The sequence below is a fragment of the Phalangium opilio genome, unplaced genomic scaffold (assembly GCF_054372755.1).
Source record: "Phalangium opilio isolate 3A_F unplaced genomic scaffold, DU_Popi_V2 ptg000045l_1, whole genome shotgun sequence".
NCBI lineage: Eukaryota > Metazoa > Arthropoda > Arachnida > Opiliones > Phalangiidae > Phalangium > Phalangium opilio.
Genome location: NW_028324168.1, coordinates 6,901,579 through 6,920,543, shown reverse-complemented (window position 1 = coordinate 6,920,543; position 18,965 = coordinate 6,901,579). Strand labels below are relative to the sequence as shown.

At 36.8% G+C, this 18,965-nt stretch overlaps 2 protein-coding genes and 1 long non-coding RNA gene across 4 annotated transcripts in view; 2 read left to right on the top strand and 1 right to left on the bottom strand.

Moving 5' to 3' along the window:
* The window catches only part of LOC149677190 (uncharacterized), a 271,284-nt gene extending 267,657 nt beyond the window's left edge, over positions 1-3,627 (top strand). The window contains exons 7-8 of the long non-coding RNA XR_016366592.1: positions 3,190-3,354; positions 3,481-3,627. This is a non-coding gene — a long non-coding RNA (uncharacterized LOC149677190). The remainder of the gene's footprint in view (positions 1-3,189; positions 3,355-3,480) is intronic.
* Positions 4-16,200, bottom strand: LOC149677189 (peroxisomal ATPase PEX1-like). Of its 2 annotated transcripts, XM_089838226.1 has the most exons (22): positions 15,858-16,200; positions 15,257-15,378; positions 15,045-15,185; positions 14,900-14,989; positions 14,713-14,827; positions 13,849-14,612; positions 13,669-13,786; positions 13,392-13,605; positions 12,512-12,735; positions 12,260-12,430; positions 11,759-11,913; positions 11,484-11,658; positions 11,084-11,280; positions 9,789-9,923; positions 8,526-8,590; positions 7,660-7,719; positions 7,468-7,550; positions 7,265-7,368; positions 2,454-2,631; positions 2,275-2,384; positions 1,994-2,166; positions 4-207 (listed from the first exon to the last, which is right to left on the bottom strand). In XM_089838226.1, exons 2-22 carry the CDS (start codon positions 15,344-15,346, stop codon positions 99-101), a joined length of 3,471 nt encoding a protein of 1,156 aa, XP_089694352.1. In that variant the 5' UTR covers positions 15,347-15,378; positions 15,858-16,200; the 3' UTR covers positions 4-98. The 2 variants fall into 2 exon arrangements, with proteins under 2 accessions (XP_089694352.1, XP_089694353.1); XM_089838227.1 differs by lacking the exon at positions 9,789-9,923.
* On the top strand, positions 15,676-17,457 carry LOC149677188 (uncharacterized). Its single transcript, XM_089838230.1, has 3 exons — positions 15,676-15,815; positions 16,196-16,363; positions 16,579-17,457. The coding sequence occupies exons 1-3, from the start codon at positions 15,722-15,724 to the stop codon at positions 17,331-17,333; spliced, it is 1,017 nt and encodes a 338-aa protein (XP_089694356.1). The 5' UTR covers positions 15,676-15,721; the 3' UTR covers positions 17,334-17,457.
* The last annotated feature ends 1,508 nt before the right edge of the window (positions 17,458-18,965 follow it).

Below are 18,965 nucleotides of genomic sequence, written 5' to 3'. Positions count from 1 at the left end.
AAGTTAAGTTTTTAATAATCAATTTAATAGCAAAATTATTATAATTAATTGAATTCTTATTAATCACTCTGCAATTTTCACAAAATCAATCAAATCAATCAAGCTAAGGTAACCCTTTTCTGATTTCTTAACAATGCCTCATTGTCATTGTCAGTAAAACCGCTCCCACTTGTGGTTGTTGTTGCATTCTTAGAAAACTTCTCGTAACTATATATGTTAAAAAGAAAAAAACACACCATATAACTATGTAGCATGCAGATCCGGATATTGTAGAATTGGAAATATATATAAAATCCTGTTAGCCATGCCGCAAAAAAAAACCATATATATTTTTTTTCTTTTAAATCTTTAAAACTTAACTCTACGTGACTTGGCTTCAATTGTTTCAGTTACATGATTGACGTCGGTAAAATACCTGCATCTTAGCCCTGTTCGGCGCAGCTCGCCTTGTTAAACAAAAGCTCAACTGGTGGGATGGGTGATCGGGTCAGATGCCACAGTGAAGGATATACCTTAAGACACCTAACTACCCGAATATCCACCATTAGTTGATGCAACTTATATCGCCTTTTAAGAATTTGATCTTTTCTATTTTGTGTTGGGGAATTTTTTTTCCAAAAAAGATAAAAGAATTTACTCTCCCCACTTTGATTCATTGATCGTGTAGTTGAGATCATTGGTAAAATCATAAGTTTATAAGTGATATGTTCTATAAGTATGACGCTACCTATACATCGTAATGTTAGAGAGTTAGTTCGAGAACGACAAGCGAGAATTGAAGTCCTATACTCGGTTAGTTTTACAGTCCAACTTATGATAAAATGAATAGTATTTCTTTTTTCACTATTTCCTTTAGCCAGATTAAATAATTGATTACCTTTTTTCTTTATCACTGGTTCGTTCGCACTAGAGGTGAACTTTTAATCACGATGACTGCAAATCAACCCCCAATTTAACTACACCTAACCTAAACTAACAACTTACAGTGGTTTTAAAGCTTAGGTATAGGCCTACAGAAACGCAAAAACTCTCTCGATTTGCGAGCTGGTGTAACCTTCTCGATTTGCCAATTGACCGTGTTAATAATTGATTATGGTTAAACAGTCGGGCATCGAGTTTCTCCTTAGCTCAACGGGATATCGTCTTTTTACCTATACGAGTGTATAATAATGCCAAAGACACGTTCGTCTGTATGGTGTTGGTGGTGAAGGAACCCATTGCGAAAAAACGCCCTATAGCCGCGAAAAAACCTGAGTCTATTCATCGGAAGACGATTTATGACTGTGGCTAGTCACTTGATTATTAATTTTGAAAAAAAGAAATTCTTTTATTTGGAACCATAAAGAATAATGGAAAGGGTGCGAAATGAAATATGGTTCTAAGGGGATTCATAGAAAAACACAATGACACTCGATTTCACCACCCAAGCGATTCTCTTCTTTGGAGGTATACCGCTATATACGCGTTTAACCTCGACGAGGGGCTCGTCACTCCTCTGAATCCGTCCCCAACAACATTCCTTTGACATTATATTCTAAGTACATAACCCCTTGGAACGGAATATGACAATAAATTCAAAATTCATTTCGTTATTCTGAAGATATATAAGATATAAGAAATATGTTTATAATTTGTTAGGAAATCCTTAATTTTTACTTTAAATTGAGATTTTGGGGCATTTCTATATCATTTTCAATATAATCAAGATCTTCGTAAGTTTAGCTTGCTTGAGATTAAAAATCAAGGGAAAAAATTGGTTCTCGAAAATACAATCCTCAATGATTAAACGATTTTTTCAGCGAATCGAATCTAACCTACACCGCGCCCCAAACTTGATATCTTATAAGCTGTTTTATATTTGTTACAATTTTTAAATCCCCATCATGATAAAAATTCGAACACAATCATCTTAAATCATTAGGCACCCCGTAGACAATTCGCTCATTCGGAGGTATATGTTCACACGTGATAAATAGTAAAACACATTACTTACATTTTCTGATAACGAACTCGTTCTTTGGGTGACACTGAAGGCTTGGTTTCTTCTAATGCTTTTCTCAAATGAACCATTTTGATTTGGGTTGAACTGACACCGGATTTTCGACGCGTTTTAACGTGACCTTCGCTTATATGGGTGCCAAACATGTTCTCCACCAATACAGTAACCTTTATAATTAAATAATGAAACCAATCTAATGTATAGGCAGGTTTATGAAGTAATTTTTCGCCGTTCAACTTTTTAAAATGAGATGAGAACAAATATTGTGGAAATACCTCGTCACTTATTTTTTGTTTCTGCTCACTGCTAAGTTCTTTGGGACCTTCCTTGATTGAAGGAAAGTAAACGAAATTGTCCTGTATTTTATTACTAGTTGCGTCATCAACTAAAAACCAAAAATAAATAAGAAAATAATGAGATAAACCTTACTAAATTAATTTAATAAATCAATTACTCGATTCCAATCTTTTATCCAAATTTTCATTAAGAGCATCAACATGGGCGGTGTATAATAAAGCTTGTAAATCAGCTCCACTGAAATAATCCGTTTCTTCGGCTAAAACCTTTAAATCGACGTCGGGGTCAAGATTCAAATGTCGACTTAAGGCCTTAAGTATCGCTTCTCTGTCAGCCTTTGAAATAAAATTAAAAAAAAAATAAATAAATGTTTAAAATCAATTTGAACGCCCCAATTTCGTTCCTAACTTTTCCTGATATCTCAAAAAGATTTAAAGGTTTAACCTCGATTAAACAATGTCTACTTAAAAAGATCTAAAACAGATGGATGCCTATAACCTCGTGATCTATAACCTAATCAATTTTAAACTAAATCCTTCGAAAATTGTCCAAAATCACACGATGTAATTTTAAAGAGAATGTGAAACGATTTTTTAGTAATATCATAACGCTTTAATAGCCCCCCCCCCCCATTCTTGGGTTATTTCCCAAGCGCCAGGAAGCACCGCTAGAGGCAGTGCGATTCGGCTAGCCTTCCACTGCTCCATTTGGCGTTTCCCTGGGTTAGTGCCTAGGAAATAACCCGCTGTGTACGTTGGTTGGTACATTCTAACTTTTGCTTTTACCATTACTTTAAAAGGTTGTAAAACAGTTACAATTCAAACTAGCTAATCCAGTCTCTATAATAGGGGATTAAAATCTGTAGAATTCAGTATTCTTTTTTTTTTTTTTAGATCCGCTAAAGGAAATTCTGGCGCTAGATCGAAAAAGTTCGCACCCCTGATTTATTGTCCAGAATTTTGTGGAGTCTCCGTGGGAAAAAAAACTCGTCGTCACCGCAGCTTTGGCAAAGGGGGTTCATGTTTGACAAAGACAAGAGGGCATATACGGATTAAAAGGTTGTATAAGAGTTGACGGCTGGCGGGTTTTGTTCAATTTGATTTATGACTGGTGACAAATCTACCTTTGAAAATAGTGTGTAATGATTTTCTAATTCCTTTCTATACTTTTTTTCTTTTTTCAAGTAAACGACAATGGGGATGATGTTCCGAGCAGTTTTCTTGTGTTAGGCGTCGACTTACCTTAACGATAACTTCGAGACGGCATATATAAATGGTATGTTAAAAGATACGGGGAAATATTCTATCTCCATTTTGACCTAATGTTTTTGAGTTATGATTTTCAAGAGTGTTTTAGCGATGACCCCTTAATTAAATTAGAAATCATTGTCTTAATCAGTTTCTTGATTAAATTTAAGGGGTCACCCCTAAAATACTCTGGATGCAATCTTAACTCCCCGAAAACGGTGTCCCTTGTGGCATACAAAATGGAGATAGAAGTACAGAACATTTTCGACTCAAAATTGATTTCCCAAAGAACAATCCCCTTAATTTAAGGGAAACTTCTAAGAAACACTCAGTACATAAAGATATTCAATACCACAATTACACGGAAAATTACAATTTACACCATGTTACGAACTTCCAGCACGAGAAAAGGTATTAGAATATCAACATACCACATTTCTTCTATACACGCGGTATTATAGTATACATTAACAGTACCCGAATGAAATACGTGGTACCACACGCACGCGGTACCATTCAAAAAGCATGCGCCTTAAATTTTGACTGACATTTGAAATGAAAATTGTTAATCTCACATTTCAATCGTGCGCGTAACTTCTATCCTATAGTTGTCAGTTGAGACTCGCGTACTAGAGAAGGCAACGTTAACAAAAAAAAATGCTCCCGAGGAAGCGTGCATTGTGTAAAGGCCTATTTACCATGCCATTTACCAAAACCCAGCCGAAAAGGCAATATACTACAGCCTGCAAACCTTTATATCAATTCAATTTCAGCTGAAGATACGCTCCTGTAAGTTTAACATTTTCGACGTTAAAAAGGGGGGTAGGGAACCCTTAGTATCGGGACATACATTACCATCCGTCTCTGCGCAGTCTCATGACACAATAAACCTACAGCGCAGCCGCGAAAAAGCGAAATGGAAGGCAGTACGTACTGTGTTTTGCCATAGTTTCATCTCGAAATGTGTGGTCTATTTTCGCCTCGTTTTCGCACTTGCTCTCAGTAAGATATGGTAAGTGTCACACTTAGAGAATGCATCTCATAAGCTTATGGTTTCAGTCATAGATAAGTAGGAGGGGTGGGTTAACAATTAAGATTTTCTCTATATAATTTAACAAAGAATGTGTACCGTATATCAAACGATTCAGTTCAGGCAACGTTAGGTTGAACTATGGTAGGAGCTATAGCCTTTAAGTTGGGCGGGAACGTCTCTCTCCCTCCTCTTTTCTCCTATTATCTCCGTTTATGCGAATTTCGAATCGTGGTGTATATACATACATAGGCAAGGCCTAACTCTTGGAATAATGTCAGCCGGACAGTGTTCTCAGTGTGTCTGTGGCTTCACTGATAAGGGTATTAAAATCTTTTGAAGGCTTTCTCCGACACTTTAGAAGAGAGAGACTATACATACAGTCTCTCTCTATCGCTCTCTTGTATTATATCTGAGTATACAGGGTGTTTCTGATAAGTTTGCATGCATAAATTAAGGGGTTTATGTTCTTTGGAAAAATCTCCATTTTGTTTGCCACAAGGGACACTGTTTTTGAGTTACGATTTTCAAGAGTGTTTTAGGGGATGACCCCTTAATTAAATTAGAAATAATTGTTAATTAAATTTAAGGGGTCATTCGTAAAATATTATGGACAACCCGAACTTCAAAATGTCACTCAATATCGCACAAAGAACATCCCCCCCCTTAATTTATGCATGCAGATTTATCATAAACACCCTGTATACTAAAATTCAAGGGGGCGCGCTTGGCTATTTGGCCTTCCACAACTGTCAGATAGCAAACTATCCACGTATATACGCGTAACTGACGCCTTAACCTTTGGGGAAATTCTATTGGTTTGGCTCCGTTCTCATTTATATATATTTAAGTTGGCTCTTTTCTTTCGGCCTGTGAAAGTTTTTTTCGAATCATCAATAACTTCGGTGTGACGCGCCAAATTTCAACGGATTCGATTGAAATTTTGTACAATGGTTCATTATCTATAAAAGTTAAAGTCCTACCAAACCAAGACTCAACACAACCGTCGTGTACTTTCAAGCTTTCTTTACACCTACACCGCAGCGTCCCATTTGCTATATTTAATCAGACGTCATAATTGCGATTCGTCGTTATTAAAAAATAGCTTATGCATTGAAGCGTTTAAGTCCCGCTATTTTCTTCTATCTATATAACGTCCATGTAGCTATTTGGGGGGAGTATGGGGGTAGACAAAACTTGATCCTGGCATAATAGGCATCAACCCAAGAGGATCAGCAAAGGCTAAAAGTGGGCCGTGACTCAAATAGCATTAAATTTGCATCTCAAACGTTCAAGGAGGATTATGCCACGATAGAAAAGGGAAGCCGATAAAGACGGGACACGGTGTGTGTGTGGGGGGGGGTGAAGATATAAGCCCGTATCCCCCCCCCCCAGTGGTTTTTCACAAATTTGACGTTATGCCTTTATTTTTTCCACCAGCTCAAACCACCACCACTAAAGTAAGTAACAATTTCTCGGGCCCTATACATGCGATGCGAGTTTTTAAGTCACTGAAAAAGAAGCTTAAGTTTTTCCCCTATTTTAAATAGGAGAGTAAGCTGCACTAGGACGTGTTCGCACTTAAGGTAGAAGTGTGTTACAAAAATCGCGAAGAGGTTTAGAACTTAGAATTATTTGAGTAGTGGAAAAACTTGATAGGTTTTGGTAAACGAACTAGAGAGGCTTCTATGAACGATTTGAGTGAAAAATCTTCTCTGACATTTTTCTCTAAGGGACACAGTTTACAAGTTATGAATAGTGTGTTTTAGGGATGACCCCTTATTTAAATTAGCATCATCTTTTAGTTTCTTAAATAAATTTGAGGAGTCACACACCCTAAGGACAAAATATCATAGAACGTTTTTCAATCAAATTCGTCCATAGAACCCATAGTACTTCGGACGTACCACCATTTTAGAAGACTATTCATTACTGGATAATAATTCATAACCTCACGTTATGGATGTTTTCTACTAAGATGTATCTCGTTCTCATAGTGCGAATGAAACCCTAGGTGTCTGGCACCTTAACCACATGCACCAACCTTTGTTGAATCATTTTCTCACCCCCCCCATCTGACTTTTTTTGTGTAACCCATCAAGAAACAATGCAAAGAGGATTTTCCAGCTCATTTCTTTTTCTTATACAAAGTTACAATGTAAATGCTTGACAGCTTTGTTGTACCCATTATGTTGCCTACGAAATTGAAGTTTTTAAAAGGGAAGGCAAAACTAAGAAAGTCTAATATCATAGCGATTAAAATTAAGATTATAGTAATCAAGTTATAAAACAACAGGAAAAACATAGCGCCACTTTTATTGCGTTTTTTTTAAAAAAAGCAGATACGTCAAAGTGAAAAGTGAAATAGAAAAAAAATCCGCCAAATTTCTACACCCAATGATAGATTTATGGTGTTAAGTTACCTTATTTTCCCATCCCAAATCCCACAGACTTTTATCCTCTATACAAGGTCTAACTCGTATAAAAACGTGACAAGCTGTCACACTTACCTCATCATGACAAAAGATTATCCCCATCCCCTTGATGGCTACCGACTACCGTCTCCCCCGAAATTTGGTTTCTAATAACCTAATACCATTTCATTCCCATCATAGAAATATCAACCTTCACAACTTTAGTTACTGGCCAAGGCTTAACTAATATTAATAAATAAAAGTTAGTTTGATTTACCGTATCGGGCATTGGACAGTTGACTCTCTTATCCAAGCGTCCTGGACGCAATAAGGCAGGGTCAATTAAATCCGGACGACTGGTTGCTGCTAAAACGAATACTCCTGAAAAATTTGGCGGGAAAAATATATTCGGTTAGGCTTAGTGTGTTAATGGTCTGCAGGTTATTTTAGTAATATTGATAAGATTTGTAGTGCTGGTACCTTGTAACGCTTCAACTCCATCCATTTGAGTTAGAAGTTGGTTTACAACACGATCTGTTACTCCCGTACTATCGTGACCTCTCCTGTAAGGTCAAGTTAGGGTTACATTAATGGGTATTTATGTTAGTAATTATTTATAGCGTTTATGAGTTTCAATGAACTTTAATTAGTGTTAATAATAGTTTTTCGTACCTTGGTGCGATCGCATCGAACTCATCGAAAAAAATTACACATGGTTTGGCACTTTGAGCCCTTAAAAGTAAATAATTAAATAAAAAAAAATATTTAGAAAATACAAAAGAAATAACAGGAAAGCCAACATTTAGGCGCCCGAGACCCCATGTTAAACCTATGGCCCCTGTAGAAATGTTTAACCCGCAATGAATGAATGAATGAATGAATCTTTATTTGCCTTCTATGGAGATCCCTTTTGAAACAGGGAGGAGCCACTACTGGCTCGCAAGCAATTGGTACATACCTTTTTTTTTTTTTGGAGCATTAGAAAGGTAAGATTTACAAGATTAAATAAAATTAAATATACAATATGAATATATACAATGATAATGAAGCAATACATTTTGTGTTTTGTTTTTACTTCCAACGGAGTGAGAGGGGGCGCAACACACTAGCAAAATGGGGGAAGGAAACTGTTATTATTTTTTGGGTAATGTTTTTGAACGGCGTTGACTCCAGAGGGTAAGAATCATTTTGGTAATTAAAATGTCTGAGAAGAATACGTGGGGATCAATGTAACCTAGACGTATCTCGAGGGTTGAAGCCCGAGTAGAATATGCTACACGAACCGAGGCAAAATCAGGGCATACCATGACTATATGATGCACATCTTCAACCGTATTTGGACAACCAGGGCAAGAAGGGTCCCCTCCAAATATTGTCGAAATTCGACCAGTCGTAGGGAGGGACCCAGTCCGAGCTTGGAAAAGCAAGTGACTGCCTTTGTCGTTGGAGTAAAATGATTCTAGGCAATACACCAATGTCCAGGGAGAAGCTACCGTATAGAAAATCCCCCTAAATTGAAACTTAAAATACAAACTCACCTAGTAAAAACCTCTCTAACCGCTTGTTCACTTGCACCAATATATTTCGACAGCAATTCTGGACCCTATTTATTAATTAGTTTAATTATTTAAAGCCATATTATTAATTAATGAGCAATAAAATAGGAATAAATTAAATTAAAAAAAAGAGAGGAATAGGCAAGTTATCAATCTTTTTTTTTTAAATGAAAACAATGGGAAGCGTTTTTGGGCTTGGAGAGGAAAGGCTACGGGCTACCACCACCACTGCGGCGGTGATGGTAGCCTGGTAGGAGGGTATACGCTAGAAAAGAGCCGTTTAGAACAAAGGCGACATTCTTGAATAGGGTAGGGGGACACTAAACAGAGGAGGAGTGTACGCTGGACAATAATGGTCTCTTAGCTTCATTTATTCTATTCTGGCGACAGACCCCTCCAAGGGAGTGTTTGTCCGGTGATAGCCCAAAGACAAAAGACTTAAGAGAACGGGGTACGTAAGCCTTGTTTCTGGACTCGCCCGTGCCTCATTAGAACTTGATAGAGCTCTCTCTCTCTCTCTCTCTCTCTGATGGCATTCTGTTTTATGCGCCCATAGTAACGTAATTACATTGAAGGCTTCGGGTTTAACAATATCATACTTAAATACGCGATTGTACGGAATTACCTTCATTAAATGGGTCTTGTCGGATATAGGATTTAGGGATAGAAAACGCACGGGGAATTTGGATTAAGCTTTATTTCCCTCTAGCGTATGTATCACTTCATCTTAGAATATTTGTATTATACCTTAAATTCTGTTTCGTCTGCAAATTAGCCTAGGTTTCAGAATATATCACCTGTCTGTTTTGGATGCGTTTTGAATTGAATAGAGGCAGGTAATAGACCAAACTATATATTTTGCCTGCTACCACTTTCAGAGGTGTTTTATCAGGACTACTTTAACATGCAATGTATTGTTTATTAATCCGCAATAGCTTTCTCTGTTTTGTAAACAATATTATAGTTTTCAGACTCTGAGGTTTGATGATGCCATTTACAATGCAGGAGGCGAGGTTACTTGTTAGTTGTTACTTCACTTTGTAACTGGCCTCCTGGTGTAACTGGTATCAATAACCCTTGTCTGAAAACTATGCATATCCTTCTATCCGTGTTTAAATTAATATTGCAGTCTTAATTAAGTATGATCATAGTACAAGCTATCTTGGTTGACTTAACGATTTACTATAAGTCAACTAACCATGCAATTGAAACCAGTTTTCCTTTTTAAAAGCGATGAATTCTTACCTTAATACTGATGAAATTGAGTTGACACTGACTGGCAACAACACTGGCAAGCAAGGTCTTTCCGGTTCCCGGTGCCCCGTACAATAGAAGACCCGATTGAGGTCTTAAAGGGCACGTAGAGAAGAGTTTCGGATACTTTGTGATGTAGCAAAGAGAGAGAAAGAGACGAAAATTAAAGAGGGATGGCCCCTGCACCGTATAGTGAGTGACTCCATCCATTCCATTCCACCCACAAATCTCTTGTCTTCGCCCGAATAGCTTCCCTCCCCCCCCGCGCCCAAAAGGGGTTAAAGCGGAAAGGACTTATTAAAACACAGAGACTTTAATGAGCTGAAAAGAGGGATTTTAACGGGGGATGCTCTAAACGAAAAGCTATTCGAATGCTAATTTGTTCGCTAAGCTTTTCGGTCCTTTGTCGCATCTCTACGCCCGTTTTAATATCTTTCTCATTAGATGTAGTTTAACTCGAAAGTTATCAATATTTTCAATTATTATAAACAAGAGTTCCAAGTTATTTTTGAACTTTAGCCATAAATATGGGACCTATTTTTTTACCGCAATACCTATTTTCCTTGTTGCAATAATAACCCCGTAATGCCTAAGTCTGGGTATATTGTAGGGCTTATAGTAACGGCATTGTTAATGAAAAAATTAAACAAGACTACTGCGCCAGAATAACTTAAACCTAGTTCAAGTTATCTTTGAACTTTGCCATAAATATAGGGCATGTTTTTCTATACCGCGCGCGCCTTTCTTGGTGCAATAATAACCCCATAATTCCTAAGTCTGGGTCTATCCTAGGGCTTATAGTATTGTTAATGAAAAAATTAAAGAGACTACCGCGACAGAATAACTTAAACCTCAAATTAATATACTTTTTCTCTTACTCTTTTCTTTTAATATACGAATTTGCGGTCTTAGAATGTCAGAGAATTGTTATTGGAAACCCCAATTTTTAATTGAGAGATTTATAGCGTTTAGTCATTTGCAAGATTGGAAGTAATATGGTATGGTTAGGGGGCCAACGTCAAATATTTGGTCTCCTCGCTCAATCGAAAACTCAACCAAGAAGCGCGAAGAGTAAATTAAAAGAGACTTTGATAATGAAGAGCAAACCCAAAATCTTTCCTTTCACTACGACCCAAATTTAAATTAAAATATCACTATTCTAAAGAAGAATTAAATCCAAATCAAACCCAACCCAAAGCCAAAGTCTATTTGTTTCAAGTTTACTCGGGTTTTGTACCCAAGACGTATTGTATTCCTGTTTTGCGAAGACATTGTGTTTAACATACCTTTAAAGGCCAAGTTAATGTTTGTTCCAGTATTTTTTTGGCTTGACTTAGTCCTCCCACATCGTTCCAATCTTTGAGCGATTCATTGTGCAGTTTTACACCGTGTAGGCTGTATGGTGTAAAATCGGTTAAGGCCTTATCAAAATCCGAATCTAGAAGCATTATTCCGTCCGTTTCCTCTTTCTCAAGTTCCGTGTCTAATTTTGAAAAATTACCTTAATTTTTCCGGTCGTTTTTAACGAAATAACCTAAGCCTTGGTCGTAATATTATAGACCAAGTACACTTAAGCCTCTAAAGTACAATTAAAACACTATTTTTATATTTTATCTGTTTAAAATTTCGTTAATGCGTATTATTTTATTGAGACCAAGGCTTAAAAATGGGCCTAATTTTATTTACCGTAAACACGTTCGGCATGAAAATGTATAGCTCTATCCACAACGGTTTCCAAATCTCGCGTGACGTAACCTTCCGTTTTGGAAGCGATTTTAGCCAATCCGGGGCCTTCCACGCAACGAATGGAGATTGTGGTTTTATTCAAAATTATCGCTTTTAGAATTTCCTCGCGTTGCGCCTGTCAATAAAATAACCAGCCAGCCAGCCGTAATGGTTATGCGTAAATATTTTCCACCATCTCCGTTCGTGAAAAGTAAAAAACAAAAAGATAATCTTACGAGATTTGGGGCGGTTATTTCGAAAATGTTATTGAAAACATGTCGACCTCTAGTATCGGATAGTAAGGGGTGTAATGAATCGGTGGATTTGGCTGTAGCTAAGATGGTAATGCGAACGTTGCTATCGCGAAAATAACGCAAAACGGACAGCAAAGCTGCAAATGCGAGAAATTAAATCTTATTTAATTGCGTATTAATTCATATTAAAACCCAATTGACTAAATAAACAAAGGCTTGTAAGGAGGGGTTGGATACCTACATTGTGTAAGAAATTTGAGACAAATTAAAGACTGGTTTAAAATTTCAAACGTAATTGCCCATAGAAAGTATTAAAGCACAGAATTTCAAGAGATGTCCGACCCCTTGCTTATACTAAATCATTAGAACATTTTAAAAAGTAACAAGTTCTGGTCAAACAACTTCCAAATTTTCAAAGATTTATCCCATCCCAAAAATCATTGGTTGATAAAAAAATATAGGTTGGTGCATATATGAACTCACTGGCAGCAACTTTAGCGAAATACAGGGAATCGGGACTGGCTTCTTGCTCTGGCGAAGAGACTCTACTAGCAGCCGTTTCCAAATCTTCCAATAAAACAATAGAGGGCTGACGATGGGCGGCTTCCCAAAAGGCGCCACCCCAAATTTTCTTGATGGAATCAGCTCGTTTCCCTATAGGAGGGGCAGACATACCATTGTTTTATTGGAAAAGGCCGTGGCAACGTTATTAACATAATCATAGCTCGGATATACCTCTTAGCTGTTTGCAGTCTATAATTTGGGTATAAACTCTGTATTTCGAGTCTTGTAACTCGCGACAGATTGATTTGGCTAAAGTGGATTTTCCCACACCTTTGGGACCGCATAGCAAGGTAGTATTGAATTGCGGGTACTCGCTTAATTGCTTTGATAATGTAGTTAAACCCAAACTGAACGTCAGAAACTGTACTAAATCATTTCCAACAGTTTCTACTCCTCTATTTAAATTTGAAATTATGAATTTAACACTCGTTTCGTTAAGTTTCTTAAACTATATCTATTAGCATAGGTTTATAAGATGTGTTTTCCATAAGTATGACACTAACTATACTTCGTAATTATGCTAGAAACAGCTCGAGCTAGTTCAATTAGAACGACAAGCGAGAATTGAAGTCCTGCACTTGGTGTTAATTTTGCAGGATTTCCATCTATACCTATTTAGTCTGCATTACTAAGCCTTTGACAGCGCCTCACCAGGCGTCGCTTTACCTCTAATCTATGACCTACCTCCCTCACTTCATGACAAGGTCCAGTTTCTAAGTTACCAGCAAGAAGTGATGTCTAGTTTATTAGGGAGAAGGTATAAATTCGCCACATTTCCAGCTTTATCTTCAGCCCAAACGTAGGTCCGGAGTTAATCCCCGCCTCTAAATTACGTATTTTCCGACTGAGGAGAGGCGCGAAATAGCCCGGCCTCCTTTTACGTCCCCCCTTGTATTTTGAAAGGGGGACTGGGACTATGGCGTGCGAATACTTAGGCATCTTATACCTTCTCCCTAGTAAACTAGATATCGCTTCTTGTTACCAGTGATAAACTTATGGAGGAACCTATCTTATGAACTTATGCTATATTAGAAAGAACAATTGTCTTTACCCCAAAGTAATTAGTTTTCGGCCATAAGCTTGCGGGTCCAAATCAAGTAAAGTTTTAAAAGGTACCCTAACATCGTATGGTTTATAAATGGGCGATATTTTATCTCCAATTTCAATATTGACACCGTGAGCGGTGTTATGGGTTAAATAATAATAAGGTTCACAAGTTTCGTTAACCTCATTGTTAGCTGGTATTAGTATGAAATCGTGTTTTCCTAATTGAAGTTAATTAACATATTAAACTGAATTCGTTTAAGGCTTTTAAATCTTATTCGAACCTTTCTCTAAATTTAATTGAACCAAAGTGCCTTTTGATACTAAAATCGGACCATCTAAGGTGTTTGATTTAATCCATGATTTGAATTTTTGGATTGTGTTCGATTCTTCCGAATTAGGCTTAGATTTCAAGTAAGTGTTAACGTTTACGCAACCGCAAAATAAAAATTAAATTGGCTTACCAATGACATCAGCGGTCGCATTTTCAACACTGTTAAACACGAATGTTCGTAATTTAAACTTTTAATCACGATACTCGATGTTATTTCAAGGCCTAATTGCCTTCGTAACCCGTCATTTAACGCCGCGTATCCAGGTATTAATCCCCCTTGGTTTAACAATTCGAAATTGAGCAATCGTACTTGAACAATAGCCGTTTCAAAATCGCATTCGTCCTTATTGGCTGCACTCGAATTTGCATCGTCATCTTTCGAAACCGTTTTAGAATTGCCTCCTAAGCCTAACGGTTTTTTGCTAGAACTTTCCGATTTTTCGTAAGGCGATAACACCTTTTTAATCGATGCCACGAAACTGCGATTGTTTATTTGATCTCGAAAACTTAATGGAATATCGATATCGTTGAGGTAAAGAACTGACGATATATCGTTTGGATAATCGAACGCGTCTGTGACTGAAGTAACGCGAAAAACTTTCTCGACATCGCGTTGAATTTGAATTATATCCGGTTTTGATGATGCGAAATTCGCAATTTGATTTGCATCGTACGGGTTAGCGTTGCTTTCGGGATCGTCGTAACCTACGCTGCGTTTTATCGTTTTAAATATTGACGATAAAAAACCGGTATTTTGATTATCGATATCGTTATCGGAGCGATTTTCGTCGGTGTTTTTCGATTTACTACTAGAATGAACCGAATTAGAGGGTACTATATGGATTTCTGTTCCGCGATTAAGAATTAATGGTGCAGTATTAGGTTCGGTATCGCCTATTTATTAAAGGAAAACAAAGCGTTAGGCCTCGGTTTAAAATATATGCTAAGCCTAATTTGTACTATTCGCTTATGCTCGTTCGTAACTTAAACTTACCGACATTTACAAAAACGCAAACGGATTTGTTGACCCATATAGGGAAGGTCAAGTTACTCCAAATAATTTTAATTTGATTCATTAATTCTGATTCTATTTTCGACGCGTTCAAATTCTAATTTTGATGAAAGAGTATTAATTCTTCAAATAAGCCTAACTTCCGATTCCCTTGAAAAACTTTTATTACCACTATTTCCCAATCGTCCATAGACGCGGGCTCTAAATAAGCCTTTTCGCATGATGAAAAAGTCGCGGTTTTATCATAACGTACGCAAACCTTAACATTATCCAAATTAATTTAATTTTTAAAAGTTTTTAAAAATTTTGCTTACATCATCGCCATCTTTTAAGCCTAATTTGACACCAAAAACGCCATTTAATTCAATTTCCTGCTCATTATTAGTCGTTTCACCAGCCCACGTTAAACACGATTTTAAATTTGAACCGTATATAATTTCAAAGTGAAGTGGAGGCTTTAAGTAATTAGCGCAAATTTTAATTATCAATTAACTACCTGCCCTGAATAATTAACTCGAATACTTACATCTCCAGTTATTCCCCATTGTTTAGGAATTTTAAGAAAACAATGTTTATCGTTTATAAACTTTACAGTAGCTCCTGTTGCAAACTGCATTATTGTAAGTAATTCAAATCGCAAATATAGTCCTTAAAATCAATATTAACGATTAGAATACTCCTAAAATCTAAAACAATTCAAATATGGCGCCACTATGCGGGAGTAACGCGAAATATAAAAAGCGGTGGTAAATTTAGATTTCCCGCGCAAAGATTTTCCGGGAAATTTCTATTTCTTAGCAACTTTAAGAATTTCCCGGTTAAAAAAATGAGAGAGGAAAACCGGAGGGGGGGGGGTAAATTTCTTTAGCACTTCCAAGCGCCTAGTGCTAGATTCATTAGCAGTATTATGACGTCATTCAGCGTCTAGGGTTCGAAACCTAGAATTTTAAGCCCTCCCGTTTTCCTCTATTTGGAAGCTTCCGCCTTGAAAATGGCGACCGTAACCGTAGCGTTGAAAGATGAAATAGATGGTGAATGGTATTCGTTTCTGTTAAGTCATGAAGAAGAAACGAGACTCTCGCAAGGTGAGACAAGTATTTGTTTATTAAAATTCGTATTAGGCTTACCGTATTGAATTTGTTCTTAGTAGCAACTTTAAATTTCTTAGTTAGGCTAGCGAACAGCGGTTTTCAGCTTGAGGGGAGAAGGTACGACGCGCTTATCAATGGCGCCCTAGCTCATATTCTCTAAGCCGCTTTGTAATTCTTTTTTGTCAGAAACCGGCTTTTAAATAAATAAATTTTGAAATAAAACAAGGAAAATTTTGTTTCTTTTATTATTTGAGGGGGGTGTATAAATCCTACCCGAAATTATAACGTTCATTTCAAATATGTGTCAAATTATTAATATTTAAATTGGCGCGAAATTCAAAAACTGTCATACTGAAGCTGAAACTTGATTTCAGACCCCGATTTTGCCTCGCTGCTTCTTAACAGCGTTAAAAAGAACAAATCCAACACACCATCTACATCAGAAGCAAATGGCGCTCCCATTATTAGCACAATATCAACTTTGCCTTCTACTTCTCAAAATTCCATTCCTCAGGAAATGGACATCATATCTGAAGTTCCAGGTACTTAAGCCTACTTGTTATTAGGCCTAACTTAGGGTTATGAATACAATGGGCGGAATTTCATTCTTTAGGTCTATTTAAGCATAGCCCACTCGATCACGCGCGTCACGACGCAAGCTGCGTCGTGACGCGCGTGATCGAGTGGGCTATGATTTAAGCAAAGGTGTTCACCTATTTATTATAAAATTCAAATGTCCTACACCTAACCTAATCAGATGATGATAATGAAGAAAAATTCACGTGGAGTTACCAGTCTGTCTTGACCTTAATGTCATTGTTCAAACAATACAAGGACAAATTTGAAAGTCCCGAAATGAAAAAGAAAAATGTTTGGAAAGAAATATCTAAAAAGATGCAAGAGCAAGGCTACATCATTTCGCCTGAACAATGTGATAAAAAGTGGCGGAACTTAAGATGTACATACAAAGGAATACTTGTTAAAAAGAGCCTGAACCCTTCACACAAAAAAACTTGGGAATTTTTCAATGAAATGCATGATATTTGTCAAGAAGACCCTAATCTTAATGAAGCCACTAACCCTTTGACTGGAACGCCATTGGGCTATGGTTCCAAACTCCTGAACACCACAACAGTACCATCCTTACCCTTGTATCAACTAGTGCAGAGTGGCCCTGGAACGTCCATTTTAAAACGGACCACTCTAGCGGCGGAAAGTAACAACTCAAATGTGCCCTCCTCTAAAAAACGCAAAACGGCCATTTTGACTTCGGGACAGGGCGCTACTGAACATAGTGAAGTTGTGGTATTATCTGAACCAAGGCCTAACAGTGAACCTCAATGGGTCACGGCTTTTAGGTTAGAAATGCGCAGAGACAATGAGAGGAACCTTGCCGAAATGAAGGCGATGCATAATGAAAGCCTTAAGCTACTCAAAGAAAGGAATGATATTCTGAAAACATTGGTGACATTGTTAGACCCTGCCAATAACAACAACAAGGAGCAGACCTAGATTACTCTGAAAATTTGTTCAATCATTTTTAATATAAATAAAGTCATATTTTTCATGTACCATTAAATTAAATTCATCCTAGCTTAGGATGATGTAAATAAATTTTCGTACACTAAAATAATAATGTCGTTTTAATATTTGTTTTTATTGAAACATCGAGTGTAAAAGGCTTACTATACTTCCTATACTCTTATGTTCCTCCATTTTCTTGTAGAAATTTTAGGTATTTTCTGATTGGATGAAAGTGGCAATGGTATGACGTAATACACAAATTAAATTCATCAGTTTAGGATGATGTAAATAAATTTTCGTACACTATAATGTCGTTTTAATATTTGTTTTTATTGAAACATCGAGTGTTAAAAGGCTTACTATACTTCCTATACTCTTATATTCCTCCATGGTCTTGTAGAAATCTTAGGTATTTTCTGATTGAATGAAAGTGGCAATGGTATGACGTAATACACAAAAGCCCGCCAATATAAAAAAAATGGCGTCACGTGGATTCTTTATTGACAGTTCGGTTATTTGAATTTTTTAAATGTTTCCTAATCTATTGAGTAAATTAGTTATTATTCGGTTATAGGCCTTAGTTGATCTTAATTTTTTAGTGTCTAATCGCGCTTAACTGCTGAGTTAATTATTATTTAAAGGCTTTGGTTTTAAGAATTGCTTGTCATTAAGAGTTGAACTTGCAAACCTAGATTGAATAATGGAAGAGTTCTTGCAGTCAAAAGAAGAACTTGTGAAGAAGTTTAATTCGGAATTAATTAAAGTAGCGCGATTTATGGACGAACTTAAGCCTTCAGTTGATAAAGTAAATGACAAATTACCCTTAAATGAAGTTGGAGGAGCTTCATGTTCGGAGGACCCAAAGATTCTTATTGCCAATTTTAACAAGAATCTACGTGAAATGATTGATATTGCCAAGAACATAGCTACATCTGCTGAGGAACGAACCAATAATTACAAGAAATTGGCGGCGGAATTGAAACTTGAAGCGGATATTCTTCAGAAGAATGTTAGTGAACTAGAGTCAAAGTTCGGTATTAATCCTACAGACGCAGCAGCAAGTTCTGAAGTTAATGTTCAGCAGGATGTAGCTATCAAGAATGAAGTCGGAATTGATGAGCCTGCGCCTAAAATTGAAACTGAAGCCCAGTATCCTGCTAATGAGGAAATGGATAAGCCTAATGAAACTGCAGAGACCCCAGTCAAAGAAGCAGCTCCTAAAACTCCCCCATGTTACGAAGAAAAATTGTTTGACACTATTGCGACTCCCGAAACCCCAAAGCTTACATCAAATATGGAGGAGGTTCAGAAGTTGTTGGGTGCAATGGCTAATGCAAATAATACAGAATCAAAATTAACTACTCCGGTAAAACCACCAAACCCAATTCAGAATCAGGGTTTTCAGACTCCGGAAATATTTATGGGAAGGGCCCAGGGCACTAAGGGTTTATTTGGTATAACTGAAACAAAAACTCCTGAAACACCCGAATATACATCTAATTTTGCAGAATATCTTAAGAATTTAAAGTAATCATTTTTATTTTTATTTTTTTATTGTTTGTAAACTTTTTTTATTGCTTTTTTTTATTGTTTGTAAAAAAATTTATTTGGTTTTGAATT

Bases quoted from the DNA above. Each gene is read 5' to 3' on its own strand.
- LOC149677188 (XM_089838230.1), top strand. From the start codon at position 15,722: ATGGCGACCGTAACCGTAGCGTTGAAAGATGAAATAGATGGTGAATGG. The intron at 15,816-16,195 runs GTGAGACAAGTA...ACTTGATTTCAG, and splicing joins AGAAACGAGACTCTCGCAAG to ACCCCGATTTTGCCTCGCTG. The intron at 16,364-16,578 runs GTACTTAAGCCT...TAACCTAATCAG, and splicing joins CATCATATCTGAAGTTCCAG to ATGATGATAATGAAGAAAAA.
- LOC149677189 (XM_089838226.1), bottom strand. From the start codon at position 15,346: ATGCAGTTTGCAACAGGAGCTACTGTAAAGTTTATAAACGATAAACAT. The intron at 8,591-9,788 runs GTAAGAATTCAT...ATTAATAAATAG, and splicing joins TCAATTTCATCAGTATTAAG to GGTCCAGAATTGCTGTCGAA. The intron at 7,369-7,467 runs GTACCAGCACTA...CAAATTTTTCAG, and splicing joins TGGAGTTGAAGCGTTACAAG to GAGTATTCGTTTTAGCAGCA.